The 14,487-nt window shown below is 41.8% G+C and overlaps 1 protein-coding gene across 2 annotated transcripts in view; it reads left to right on the top strand.

Annotated features, from left to right (window-relative positions):
* GPATCH2L (G-patch domain containing 2 like) overlaps positions 1-11,324 on the top strand; it is a 56,176-nt gene extending 44,852 nt beyond the window's left edge. For both annotated transcript variants that reach the window (XM_054567234.1, XM_054567235.1), the window contains exon 10: positions 6,633-11,324. In XM_054567234.1, the coding sequence (XP_054423209.1) occupies positions 6,633-6,805 (173 nt within the window). In that variant the 3' untranslated portion in view covers positions 6,806-11,324. The remainder of the gene's footprint in view (positions 1-6,632) is intronic.
* The last annotated feature ends 3,163 nt before the right edge of the window (positions 11,325-14,487 follow it).

The raw sequence follows: 14,487 nt of genomic DNA, 5'->3' as shown, positions 1-14,487 counted from the left end.
CAGGTACTCAAGTATGTGTTTTATATGCCTTTTTAATCTACCTTTTATGGTAAGGTGGGTCATTTTATTCCCATTTTCATGGGAAAACTGAGACTGTGAGAAGTAATTTCCCAAGGTCACACATGGTTTAAGAATTTAAATCTCGTTCTGTCTGACCCTGAAGTCTGTTTTTTTCGCGGTGTCACATGGCTTTCTTGAGTTTGAATCCCTGTATTTCGCTAAAAACACTCTTCAGTCATCTGTGCTTTTGTTTTAGCCCAGATAGGAGATTAGATCTGTTAATGCATGTCCCATCAGGGTGGCAGTGTAGTCGGCCCGTAGCCAAGGAGCCACATGGGTTTATTTACTTTTTTTTTTTTAATCCTCACTTGACATGCCTATTGATTTTAGAGAGAGGGGAAGCAAGAGAGAGAAACATTGATCAGTTGCCTTCCATACACACCCCAACAAGAGACCAAACCTGCAACCTTTCGGTTTATGGAATGACGCTCCAACCAAATGAGCCACACTGGCCAGGACAGATTCATTCACTTTTTGAATTTAGTATACCTTACAATGTTTTTATATATAGTAGAGTGATAATATTTTACCAGTCAAAAAACTTCTAATTAAAAACAGATTTTCAAGTTAAAACTTTTTAGCTTTCTGAGCACAGCTACTTGGTAAACCAAAAGAGTGGTTTTCACTGGTGACCAGGAGAGAACATAAAGGAATCTTTTGGGATGCTGGAGATGTTCTATATAATGAATTGGGTGGGGATTACGTGAGTGTATAACATGTAACGATTCACTGAACGATACATTTATGATTAACTATATGTATGTTCTTAAATGAAACCAGAGGGGGATAGTTATTTACTTATATCAGCACGAATATTGGATGTCTATAGATCTTTTTCTTCAGAGTTAAGAGAAGATAGTTAAATGTAATTAGTAATCATAGGGAATCCTTTGTTATTTTAATACAGTGTAGGGTGAATTGCTTTGGATAAAAAGACTAATCTGGTTGTAGGACCTATTAGAAATACCTACAGTTCTTTTTTTCCCCCTTTTTTTTTATTGTGTAAGTTTCAGGCGTACAACATTATAATTCTACATCTGTATACAAAAAAAGTGTTCACCCCCAAAAAGCCTAGTTATTACCTGTCACCTAGAGTTGGCCCCCCCTTTCACACATCTGCAACTGCTTCTGTGGTAACCACGGACCCCTACCGTTACTTTCTTGAGGATTGTGAATTTATTCTGTGGAAATTGAGTATATCATAGATGATTTTATTTTCTTCATAAAACAGTATATATTATAATTAAATACTACGCATTTATATCTATATATAGATCAGAACAATTGATAATTGAGTGGAGAGTACATCTCTGACAGAATTTTTTCTCCTCCTTTTACTTAATAAGTTTCGGCATGCTCTGAAATCGACGCCTTTAAGCTTCTGTTTGAGAAGACTGCTGGATAGTGGTTCAGATTAAGATTGTCATGATAATGGACTATAGTAAATATTTTTAGTGATTTTCACATGGCCATGCCCAGAGCTAAACCTTTTGCATACATTATTTCACTTAATCTTTGCAACAACTTTGTAAGGTGCTGTTTTTATTCCCAATACACATGAGCTATTTGAGGCTTAGAGAGGTTAATCACTTCCCCAAGGTCACATGGTTGATAAATTGCAGAGCCAAGGTCAGACCCGTTTCCCTGTGATTCTAGAGCCACCCTCTTAAACCCTGCAGATGTTCTGTCTTACATAAGATAGGATTGGTTCCCAACTATGACTCCGCATCAAAACCCAGATCCTCATCCTGTCTCTGGTATTGGAAGCATTAGAACAGTCTCCCCTCTTTTATCTTTTTGCTCTTTTTTTCTCTTCAATATGTAGCTTCTGTTTTTTGCTTTTTAAATGCTTTATAAGAGAATAACTGTTGAGAAGAGTTTAAAATCCTTATTCCATGTTCAAGTCAGGAAATGTACTGGGAGGTATTAAACAAGACTTGAGCGTTAAACATTTCCCCGACTGATCCAGGCTCCTCCCCTCACTTGTTGACTAAGGCTTGCTTCACTGAATGTTTTCTTTTTTTTCTACCCACAACCCGAGTGCCCCATGGAGGTGAAGGACATAGCCCGAGCCCGCGCCATCAGTCAGTAGAACAAATGGGCTTGCTCTGCCTAACATTGGGCCATCTCGGATCCCACCTCTTTTATAGAAATGACTGATGAAGAGAGGTGCGTTCTGCTTTGCCGCTGTATTAATACACATCAGGGGCCAGCTCCTGGCACTAAATCACGCTACTGCATACATCTGTTATCGGATTCTTCACCAGTGTGATGAACAAGACTGCAGATAGAGGCTTCCTTGTGTCATTCTTTATAGGATTTTCCTAAAAGAATAAATAGCTCAGATCTCTGCCAACACTCTCCCCTGTCACTGTGATGAATTCAGCTTCTTTCTTAAACATGCAGCCACAAATCTTTCCCCTGTTCCCCTCCCCCACGGGTGGAAAGTTTTGAGTTGAAATTGACAGAATTTAAAGATATTAATAAGGCTAGAGAGGTGAAGAGCATAAATAGCATGCCTTGTCTTTTTGTACTACTACTAACAAAAGGCCAAGGAAAAGGACTTGTTCAAAGGGTCATTGAGTAGAACCTTCTGGAAAGTGTAGCACCTTTATTTTCTTCTTTTTATGTCCATTCCCTTGCTCTTCATGGCTTTGTAAACACAGGTGTGCGGTGCACAGAGCCACTGTGGATCCGAGTGAGCAACCGCGTAACCCGCTTACAGTGTCCTGGACAGCAGAACAGGGGTCGTCCAGCAGTTACTGCCTCGTGCCGAAATGAATTTGCTGTGTGTGCTCTTACAGAATGTAACTGGAAAAGAAAAAAAATGGGTTATTTTCTCCAAAACTTGAGACTAAGGAGCTATAAAAACCATAGGGAACTCAGATGAAAACCGGACTTTATTTTCTTGGGATGATTTTCTTCATCAGAATGGCAGAGCAGAGCCTTTGGCATACAAATCCCCTTCTTTCCCAGAGTAAACACATGGCTGTAGGTATGGGAGAATGGGAAAAGCAGGATGTTGTATTCAGAGCCCTACTTTACCCTTCTAGAAGCCTCTTGACTTTTGTCTCTCTGGGATAGCATACATGTCCTTAGAGCATCAGTCAGAAGGGTACCCACCAGTTAAGCTGTCAGTGAGTTACTTTAGATTCCGAATATCAGGCCAGTGATGGCTAGAGATGCAGTTTCAAGGACAGGGACTTTTTCCTGTTTTGCTGCTGCTGTACCCCCAGATGTTAAAATAATGCTCAGCAGATGGAACGATCTCACTAGATAGTTGTACGAATGTGTGAATAGAATCTTAAAATTGAAACAGAGTTATTCTCAATATTTCCTGATTCTGTGATTGGATTCAGTAGTTCTGTTTTAGGTTCATCCTTCTCTGGGAGCCATAGAGCAGATTCTTATTGCCTGCTATGCCTTTCTAAAGTTTAAATGGTTTTTAAAGTTAAAAAAAAACTTTTTAGTAAATATTGAATGGCTCTAAGAGCCTTTACGAAAGATACATAAGGAGGAAAGAAAATGACGCAGTGGATGCCCGTGTACCCACGAACTACTTTAAGGAAAAGAATATCACTTTTAAAAATCTTTTTTTCCACTCTCCTCAGGGGTAACCATTATCCTGATATTTATTTCTTGTTAACATCACTTATCATTCTTGTTTTTTAAAAATAGTTTTAAGACATAGGTACCTCTAGGCAATATATTGTCTAGTTTTGCCTGTTTTTGAACCTTGAATAAATGGAATGTCAAATTTTATAAGTTAGTTTTACCCAATTATGTTCTTGAGATTCATTCATTTTTCATCCTGCCAAATCCATTCTTTTTTTTTTCCTGCTGTATCTATGGTGTTCTATTGTATTAAAATGATGAATATACTACAATTAAAAATTCTTGATGGACGTTTGGATCGTATCCCATTTTATGCTATTGTGAAAAATCCTGCATTTTTCTGTGGGCGAGCACATGCAATAGTTTTTTCCCGGCCACCTCATACTCATTAAGACGGCTGTTTCAAAGATCAGTGTTGGGAAGGATGTGGAGAAATTGGGACCTTTGTGCATTGCTGGTGGGAACGTGAAACAGTGCAGCCACTCTGGAAAACAATATGGCGGTTCCTCAAACATCTAAACATGACTTTTTCTGCCAGAACCAGCATCTTCCAAAGTGACTAACACAAACGGAAAGAGAAAAAACACCTGCTATGTGTTCTCTAGGTCTTTTAGAAGACATGGGATTGTTCCTTTGGGCATATACATGCGAATCTACCAGAAAGGTGATATTGTGGACATCAATGGAGTGGGCACTCTTCAAAAAGGAATGCCCCACAAATGCTACCATGCAGCACCGGAGGAGTCTACAGTCTCACCCAGCATGCGGTGGGCATTGCTATAAACAAACAAGTTAAGGGCAAGATTCTTGTCAAAAGAATTAATGTACATATTGAGCATATAAAGCACTCTATGATCTGAGATGACTTACTGAAACATGTGAAATAAAATGATCAGAAAAAGAAAAGAAGAAGAAGAGAAAGGTACCTGGTTCAACGGAAGCACCAGCCTGCTCCGCCCAGAGAATCACACTTTGTGAGAACCTATGGAAGGAGCCTGGGCTGCTGGAACCCATTCCCTGTGAGTTCATGGCATGGCTGTGGAAAAAAAACCCAAAAAACCTCTGTACTGTTAAAAAAAAAAATCTAAACATAAAACTACCATGTGATGCAGCAGTTCTGCCTCTGGGTATATGCCCAAAGGAATTGAAAGCAGGGATTCAAACAGATATTTGTACACCCGTGCTCTAGCAGCGTTATTCACAATAGCCAAAAGGTGGAAACAGTTCAACTATTCGTTGCTGGCTGAATGGATAAGCAAAATGTGGCATATACTCTATACAATGGATATTATCCGGCCTGAATGCCTTCATGATTCAGAATGAAATTCTGGTACGTGCTGCAGTGTGGATGAAGACGTTACGCTAAGTGCAATAAGCCAGACACAAAATGGACAAATGTTATATGATTCCAGTTATATGAGGTGCCTAGAATAGTAACATTTATAGAAACAGAAAGTAGAATGGTGGTTGTCGGGGACTGGGGGCGGGGAGGCTGGGGAGTTACTGTTCGTTGGGTAGAGAGTTTCCATTTGGGATGATGAACAAGTTCTGGAGACGGACGGTGGTGATGGTTGTGAAACAGAGTGAATGTACTTAATGTCACCGAGCTGTACACTTAAAATTATTAAAGTGATACAGTGGGTGTTATGTATATTTTGCCATAATAAAAACATATAGCCAAAGAAAAGATTTGTCTAGGGTAGTAGGTTTTCGCGCTGTGGTCACTGACCATACAGTAATGGTAAACACAGTTTTGTGAAATTTCAGTTAAATGAGCGAGTATGTGAATGAGAGAGAAGGAGAGAGGGATCGCTTGATTGATTTGGTTTGTGATGTCAAATGCATTTCTTGCTGTTGTGGTTTGAGGTTCCAAAACACTTGAAAGCCACCACCCTCAAACTCTTGCGTATGTACCATAGAGTAATAGCTTTCAAGGTTATTCTTACAATGACTCCCTGTAAGGAATCCATGTTTGAATATGCATGTGGGTATACATGTAAATGAAATAATTCAGATATTTTTTATTTCATTTCATTAAGGAGAAAAAGTACTGATCATGACCCACTAAATTGATTTTTGTTATCCACAATTTGAAAATTACTGTTCTGGGTTACATTCCTGGACTTTTTGAGTGACACACTAAAAATGAAACTTTCTAGATTTTGTTATATGCTAGTGTATATTCACTGTCAACAGCATGGGTGGGACGGGGGCTTGTACTACTCTGTTCAGGGGGCATTTGGAAATGAGGGGACTGTTTGGTTGCCCCAGTAACCAGGGAGGGCTTTTGGCATTCAGTAGATGGGGCCCAGAATGGTAAGTGTCCTAAGATATACAGGACAGCCCTATATAAGCAGTTATTATTCTGCCTCGAATGTGTTTAGTGTTCTTGTTGAAAAAAGTGGGCTTGATTATGTGATTTCCTGCCATTTTCCTTATACTATCTGCTATTTATTGGTGACACTGTTACATTGGAGGCATGCAGTATGATAGAAGGAACGTGGGGCTTGGAGTCCAGTGTCTGAGTTTCAGTCTTGCTACTTAACCAGCTCTCTTTTGTCCCTGCAGAATTTATCTGCTCTCTGTATGGCTCAGTTTTCTGACTCAGAAAGTGGAGGTGATAATACCTACTTCTAAGAGTTTGCATTAGGAAATAAGGTTATGAATGTAGTGTTTACACAGTGTAGTGTGTTGCACATAAGTGCACGCTAAGTGATCGTTACTGCATTATGAATTGTATTGCTGAATCTATTCATTTGTTCAGTTAAACCCGTTTTCTCAGGTAGAGAAATACTTAATCTTACTTAAATCTTGCTTTTATTTCTTTTTAAAGAAAAAAGAAAAACCTTACATGGACACTGGGTTAATAGGACATAAGGATTAAGAATGTTTGGGGTTGAAGTGTCTTATTCTAATTTGTCTCCCCTTGGTTTTTTTCCTCTTTCCTTTTATTGTAGTAATCTTACCAGTCCACATGGATGCCATGGAGCCAACCGCGCCAGCAGCACAGGCCCAGAAATCTCCAAACTCTGAGTGGCTGGTCCGGACCTCTGCCACAGAGAAAGCAACGGACTCAGCTGCAGCTACGTTTTTTAAAATGCCACAGGAGAAGAGCCCTGGATGCAGCTAGAGAGCAGCACTTCACCCACCAGGAGCCAGTGGGGTGTTGTGAAAGGAATATTAGATTTTGTGTTACATAGTCTCCCATATTCCCAGTCCGTTTATCACCAGATCTGGCTCCTTCCTCTTCCAACAAAGCAGTGGACTCTTGCTCTTAGCAAATCATATTGTGGCCATCTGTTTTAAAAAAAAAGTTAGTAAAATATTGGGGCAGCAATTTTTTTAAAGCCATCCTGTGCTATATTTGTTACATTGCTATTGCTATCTCAACAGTTACAGCTCCGTTTGCAGAGCTGTTGCTTTTTGCAAGTGTGTCTTTTTTCTTGAAAAACTAGTAACTGCTTTTGCATAATTTTTGTGTAGAGCTTTTAATATCATTTGAGGAAGCTCCAGATTTGCAGTTGGTTCCAGCCAAATTTAAACGCTGAGTCAAGACCTGTGTGTGGAATTATGTTTGCAGGAGGTAAGGTTTGCCTTGGAGCCTAGCCTTGAGTCACTCAAGAGTGTCAGTAAGATAAATCCGCCACGGTCTCAATTTGGAGCCTCAGAAGCTACGCGAGCAGCGTGGGACTTCTTCTTCCAGTGTCCTATATGGCCTGATGGAGTCGCCAGCAGCTGCATTGTACTTTGCCTCATCTCCAGAGTTCGTGGTCTACCAAAAGAGGACTACATTCGTTCCCTCTCACACGCAGACTGGTGTAATGAAGGTGGTTCAACTGTACAGAAAACTTTAAGTAGTGGATTGTGTCTTAATATTTCATGTTGCAATATAAGCCTTTATATACTAAATGGGATTTTCCCGTTAGTTTATAGGTCAATAACCTGCAGCAGAAATTCATACTCTATTATAATAATGGTTTCTTGGGCTTACACTTTGGGGAGGAAAAATGTCTTTTGGCATACCTTTATACTTGGTGTGTTTCTGACAGCTCGGGAGTTATATACGCAGCCATGCCTGAAGGTGGATGCTATTTTGTCAAAATGAGGAATAAGTGACTGCCCAGAGCTGCTGGAGAAAAGCCACCGTTTCTTAAAAAACAAGTATTATCAAGAATGTCTTTCATTCAGGGGCCTGGTTGATAGCAGGGTTCTTTTTTCGTACAAATTGAGTACATTTACTCTGAAATATACAGAACCTGCTCTGGAAGTGCCCGCTGTTCTGGTGATGTTCTAGAGGAACTCCCACCTTGCACCTGGATAGTTTCTGTGCTTAAACATAGGTGCTGAGTATGATGGAGCCTCCTCTCCCAGAAGGGCAAATGTCCCCTTTTCTCACACAGAACATGATGGTGGGCCAGGTTATCGTGTTCCCTGTAGAAATTACAGTCCTTAACAGTGGTAGCTCCAGAATTTCCATGTCCGTGGGTTGGTGTGAATCTCGGTGGAGAGGGAGACTTAAGCTAAGGTTGCAGGGCACTTTATGCAAGACTGAGAACTTTACGTCAGCTGCCCCGAAAGAGGATTATGGTGGAGGGAGGGGCAGGTGGAGAGGATGGGGTGGGGAGGAGTGCCCCAGCCCACGCAGCGCCCCCGAGGGCCGCCGGGTTCTCACGTGCTAGTGAGTGGATCGCCCTTCCCTACGGCCGCGCCCATGGAAGTGCAGAAGTGATGTGTGGTTACAGAGTGGCACTACTGGACTGGTTAGTGAGGAAGGCAGGTCATATTGTCACATGTGCATTCTTATCTAGTCCCAGTAGTGTCCTGAGGTGCACATTTCTAACATACTTTGTTGGATCTGAGGGAGAAGTCCACAGACGTAATTTCACTTTCTTTGCACTAAGCTCTGTGGCTCATGCCGAGGGTGGTCCTGTGATCGTAGCCTCCGACGGCCTCTGTAGTTCAGGTAGAATCTTTCCTTCACGGTCTGTGGCCTGACAGTTCTTTTTTTAACCTGTGATTAAAAGTAATTTATATATTCAGTGTTACATTTTAAGCATCTCTATGATGTAAAAGTGGGTGACTGCTGCCATGTTACGTCACAGTTTATTTATTCCTCGAAATCATGTAAGCAAGCCAGGATTACAACCCCAGACTTTTAGACTTTCTCTGCCCTGGGTTATCATCTTTTGTTTTTCATCGATAGGCCTGAACCACTTCAAGACCCATGTTTTTGCAACAGTTTGCCATGAATGTTTATATCGGACATGCTTTTCTATGTGTTTCGAATACTTCAATTGGGGTCACCCAAAATGTCCTATCTACCTATAATAATTGGGGAAGAAAATTAATTACCTAAGAAAGTAGCAATTAAGCACACAAGTACTTTGCGATAAAGGTTTTTAAATTGTGCTCTCCCCTGTAAGCTGCCGCGTGTGCATGCGTACAGACAGGATTATCAACACTCCGCTTGCTTTCTGTATGAATCACTTCCAGGGGAACCTTAGCCTTGAGTGCATTTCGAATCTTAGATTTTAAATCTCCTTTTTGTACAGCAAATTATATAATGTCATAAATTAAGGAAAGTCTGTTACCTTTCAACAAAAGATACAACTTCAAAATCCAGTTTTGTAATATGTTAAAAAATCTCCAATAGCATTACTTCCTTCCTTTGAGGCTAATCCTTGGGCTTACATGTATTTGATCTGCTCAAAAGTAGCAACTGAAGCTGAGTTCCGTAGTCTCACTTATTTAAGGTTCTGATTTACCCCAACTGGCTGCACAGTCTGTCTCTCTGAATCCTAGTCTTGTGGATTTTCCACAATAGGCAGAAATGAAGACATTATCTACTACTATCATTCAGAAAAGTTAGTTTTGCTTATGAGTAAATTTGAGATTATTTTTCAGATACAGTATTTTAAAAGGAGCAACATCATTTGCATAAAACACTTGTGTTTTTTGGTTAAGAACTATTTAGAAGAGGAAATTAGTAGCCGTTGGCATGGTGCCAAACTTAGGAGGGACAGAATATGGTCTTTATTGACTGATGTGTGTGTTTTTAAACTTGAATTCTTTAGAAATGGCACCAGAAAATTTCAGATGACATTGTTTTGGTGGGCTATGAAACTGGCTGCAAACAGGGCCATTCTGGCGGCAAAATGACCAAAAGCTAAGATAACTCTAATCCGCAATGCTCATGGCGTCCTTTGCTAAGAAAACCTCCATCTCTAGAACAGGTCATTGAGCTATGTATGATCCCAAATAGATTAATCTGATAGTATCTTTTCATTCTGGAATCAGAAACCCAATTTATTCCATGGCAGTGGAAGTTCTGATGCTGCAGAGTGGAGGAGCGGAGTTACCACGGAAGTCACTCGGAGCAGGCAGCTAGGCTGAGCCATCGTTGCTGACGTGATGGCTTCCCCACTTTGGCTCCAGGCGAAAGCTCTTGGTGGTGCATGATTCCTTTCAGGCCTTGCCGTGTTTTGACTACAGTGCTTCTGAGCCATATGCTTTTTATTTCCTGGGCAATGCAAAAATCTCTGCATTAGAAGCCATAGTCAGTATTTCCTGTGTCGGGTGAGCGTTACTTGAGCTGGGATGAGAACAGGGTGGCTCCCTCCAGCAGTTGTGCGTGCAGTCCTGTTAGCGGCATAGCTCGCAGGATGTGGCATGGTTTATGGGATGGCAGGAGGGTGACAGAAGCAGTTTGCGCTTGCTGTCAGCCGTGTCCTTTGTTAACGCCTGAGCTGTCCATTTTACTTGTCAGTGTTTCCTTATCTCCCACGCCAGTCATGACAGTGAGTGGAGTTACTGATGGCGGCGGCAATCAGGAGGGGTGCCTGCCCCAGCAGAGCACTGGTGCAGAGGGAAAAGGTGAGGAAATGGGTGGGTTCCGTGTTAGCACTGAACACATCGCGGCCCAGAGATGCTTTCGCCTACATTAGGGTCACAACAGATGAATGTCAGATGCCTGTGAACAGCAAGATTGAAAAGAAACAAGGAAAATGATGTTGCTGAATAGTGTGGATTATAAGGTTTTTAACAAACCCAGCAAAACAAACTTATGGCCAAAAGAAAATTTCCTGCCACTGCAGACAGACACAGACACTCAGTAGGACTGCCAGATTTTGGAAATACAAATATTTAAAGTGCAGTATTGAAGAATGGGGCATATGCTGAAGATGTTCACCAAGGAAGGCAGTCTTGGCAAGGTCCAGAAGTGAGAGGCAAGGGGGAGAGGGGGAGATGCTTGCAGTCGGGATGCTAGGGCACCTGGACCAGCTGCACCAGCACGCTCTCGGACCCCCAGCCCTACTGGATCGGAAAATCTGGGGTGGGGGGCAGCCATCTTTTATACCCTCCAGGGCTCGGGTGCAGGCTGGCGTGTGAGAACCACAGGCTTTTCCATAGTTAAAAAACTTTTAATATACTGTATCCCCTTGAGCTCTAAGGTGCTCTTCTATTTCCCTCCCTAAAAATAGAGATGGTTTGTGTATCATATTTGCAGAAGCTGTTAATGTCTTTATTTCCCATACCCTTTCCCTCTTGCTCCTGAAAAATTACCTGGAAACGTTGAGAAAGGATAATGTGGAGAAAAATGCCATCAAAGCCAAATTTAAATGGATGGAAACAACATTTTAAAAGTGGATTAAAATATAGCAATGAATTTTTAGTCTGTGAGTGATAGTCATTTTTCACAATTGACACTAAAACATTTGTGTAAGATACTGCCATTCATGACTTTATGATATTTGTTTCATGGGAAAATGTTATGAATGATGGAGCCTTTAAGCATGACTCACAAATATGAAAAAAATATTAGAAGGAAAACCACCTACATAGTTTTTGTAGTAAACAGCTGTTGAGTTATTGGTAATCTTTTGCTAGGACTTGAGCACAGCATGTAAAAATCCATTTTCAGTTATCCCACTTAATCATACCCTATTGTCTTTGTTTTACATTTCAAGTAGTGCTTCTGCAGGGGTTGACGGTCAACAGCAACAGCATGTTGTATTTTTTGTTGTCCGACTCATGGATTCAGCATTTCAAAATATGGTGCTCTAGTCTCAAAGTTTTGAACTGAAATCATGACCACTTTTTTCTTTAGATTTTATGTGTATGAATTGGGCAGGGCCCTAACTGACTGCTAAAGCCCAGGGAGTATGTGTGGCTGAGGAGGAGTCCTCTAGTATCGTTTCCTCAGATGCTCATGTGGTTTTGTGCCCGGGTCTTAATTTATAAAGGTGACTGAGTAGCAACATGGAGAGGTCAATAGCATTGAAAGAAAATAGTAATGTTGCAATTTCCCTAGAAACAGGAGGCACCGCTTGCCATGCGGGGCAGCACGATGAATGCCAGGGTTGGGGTCCGCAGGCAGAAGACCAGCAGCGAGTTAGGGGTTTAGGCCAGAGCCTGTGCTGGGGTTTCCTCCTGAAAGGTGAGGCTGGAGGATGGACAGGTTAGGAATGGCTGGTTTGAGTAGTTCCAGGTGTTTTGGATTGTAGTGTAGTCTCCAGTTGCCTGGTACCTGGCCCAGAGGTGTTTGCTTCCTGGGGTGTACAGGCCAGATGGAGGAGGTATGGCTCTGTCGTACCCGGAACGTACATTTGGCTAAGTCCTTTGCTTTCAGAATTGGCCAGCCCTGGGAGGTGCAGTTTTCCCCTGGCCAGAAAGGTTTCTTAAGATGTCAAAACAGAGTAACTTACAGAACATTTAAAAGTATGATTAGCACACATGTATAAGGCTGTTTACCTCATTTCAATTTTGTAGTCTTAAAGTGCCATATAATTGTTTTTCTATCTTGAAATCATTTAAAAGTACCTTTGGCCAAAAATGTTACTAGGTATTATCAAGGTGTGGGACTATAAAAAGATTAAGATACAAATGATGAAAATGGTTTCGTCCTCTAGAAGTGAATTCTGACCTTTGCAGATCTCTCATTCAAATGTTTTTAATTGAAAAAGGAAAGAAAATACCAGAGAGCTTACAAGCGGCCTTGGTGGCTTTGACTTAAATCAAGCCATTTCGCTGTGAATAGATTCTATACCTTGCTCCTTCCAGTGGGCCATGTATTTCTCCATTAAAAATTGTCATGACTATGCAAGCTTCTACCACCCCAAAATCATGGTGATGTTTTGAATTGCTCTCAGTATTTATCTCACTCAGCCTCCCACTTGCTGTAAGCAGCTATTGAAAACTGTGGCCATTTAAAATATTTCTATCCCCTCCTCCCTCTCAGACTCAGCAGCTCTCCTCCCTGTCCCCTTGCAGATAATAGAGCATTAGACAGGCGTCCCCACTTACACACCTTCACACACACCCTCACCGTTTTTTCCTGTAAGGGCCTGCCCTGCTCAGCACGGGTCCCGTCTCCAGTGCCCTAGGTCCCTCTCTCTTGACCAGACAGATGTCTTGCTCAGTCTAACTGCAACTCCTCACAGCTGGCACATACAGCTTTGTATTTAAACGTGTTCAAAGACTCCATCTTCAAACAAAAATATTCTTCCTGAACCTTTTGAACCCCTTGACCGTCACTAAAGTACCGCCCTCACTTGCACTTGCTGATCCTTCATTCTCAGTTCACTGAAGCAGTGGTTTTTAACCCAGGCTGCACATTAGGACCACCTGGGAAATACTAAAAAATCCTTCTCTGCCCAGCTGAATCACAGCTCGGCTACTTCAGGATGGGGAGCTGAAACAGGCTCTGGTCCTTTTAAAGCGATGTAGAGATGAGACTGCAAAGCAGCACACTCACACCCGGCCACCGCCCACACCGCCGCTGAAGCTGTTCTTGGGGGGCTCACTAGTGGCTTCCAATGGCCACATTTTAGACCTTAGGCTGATCTTCATGGCCTGGTACTGCATAACCATTTTCTTCTTGGAATTCTTTCTTTTCTGACCCTGCTCTCTCCTGGTTTTTCTCCCTTGCTCTTTGTCATTATCCAGAGGTTGGCGGGTTGGTTGGTAGGTCAGTTGGACACATTCAATGTCTTTCTTTCCTCACTTCCGATACTTCAGTTAACACCAATGTGCTAGTGAGCCTTTGCCAAACCACCTTAATGCACTGACTTAAACCACAAGCTTAGAGTGAGACATTTTAATTGTAAATTAATACAATTTACAATTCATTAATCATTGTAAATTTCTAGGAGCACATATTCAAGGTCTCTGCTCCTTCCCTCACTTTTCTTTGCCCTTCCTCCCTGCCCATCAAGGTAGGGAGAATTGCTAATCACAATTGATTCCAAGGTGGATCCCCCGGTCTACTAGTGGGTGGAGTTCCTATTCATGGAAAGTCAGGCTTGAACTGTGTGTGGTGCCTCTCGTGCTTCCTCCCTTCCAGGGTCGGGGACTGGTTAGGAGGCCCGGGCCTACTCCTGCTTGCAAGGAGGTTCCCCCTCCAGTGCTCTCTTCAGTTTCTTTCTGCTGCTGGTAAGATTCTAATTTGAATTTAGGGATAAGACAGACCCATTTCCTCACTACATTTTGACTTTGGGTACCGTGTTAGATCTTCATGAGAGAACTTTTTATTGGTGTTTCAGGTATTACAGTACTGATTACTAATAGGAAAGTAGAATTTGATTTTTTTTACTTCACTACCATCCCTGCGTGCTGCCTCTGGAACTGTCTGTCGGGGTCCCACCCTCACCATGAGGGACTTGTGTGTTCCTGGCTTCTTTGAATCACTAGTTCCTGATTCAAAATCTGGAGTAGATGGATTTGATTAGTAGTCACGTGCCTAGGCCATAGTTGTAGGAGGTGAGAATAGTTATTTGGAATGTTCTATCAGGATGGATGAAATGTAAGAGGGCA

The sequence above is a fragment of the Pteronotus mesoamericanus genome, unplaced genomic scaffold, assembly GCF_021234165.1.
Source record: "Pteronotus mesoamericanus isolate MK-2021 breed Mesoamerican mustached bat unplaced genomic scaffold, CSHL_Meso_final contig_182, whole genome shotgun sequence".
In the NCBI taxonomy this organism is placed as follows: domain Eukaryota; kingdom Metazoa; phylum Chordata; class Mammalia; order Chiroptera; family Mormoopidae; genus Pteronotus; species Pteronotus mesoamericanus.
This window is presented reverse-complemented; position numbering and strand designations above follow the sequence as displayed.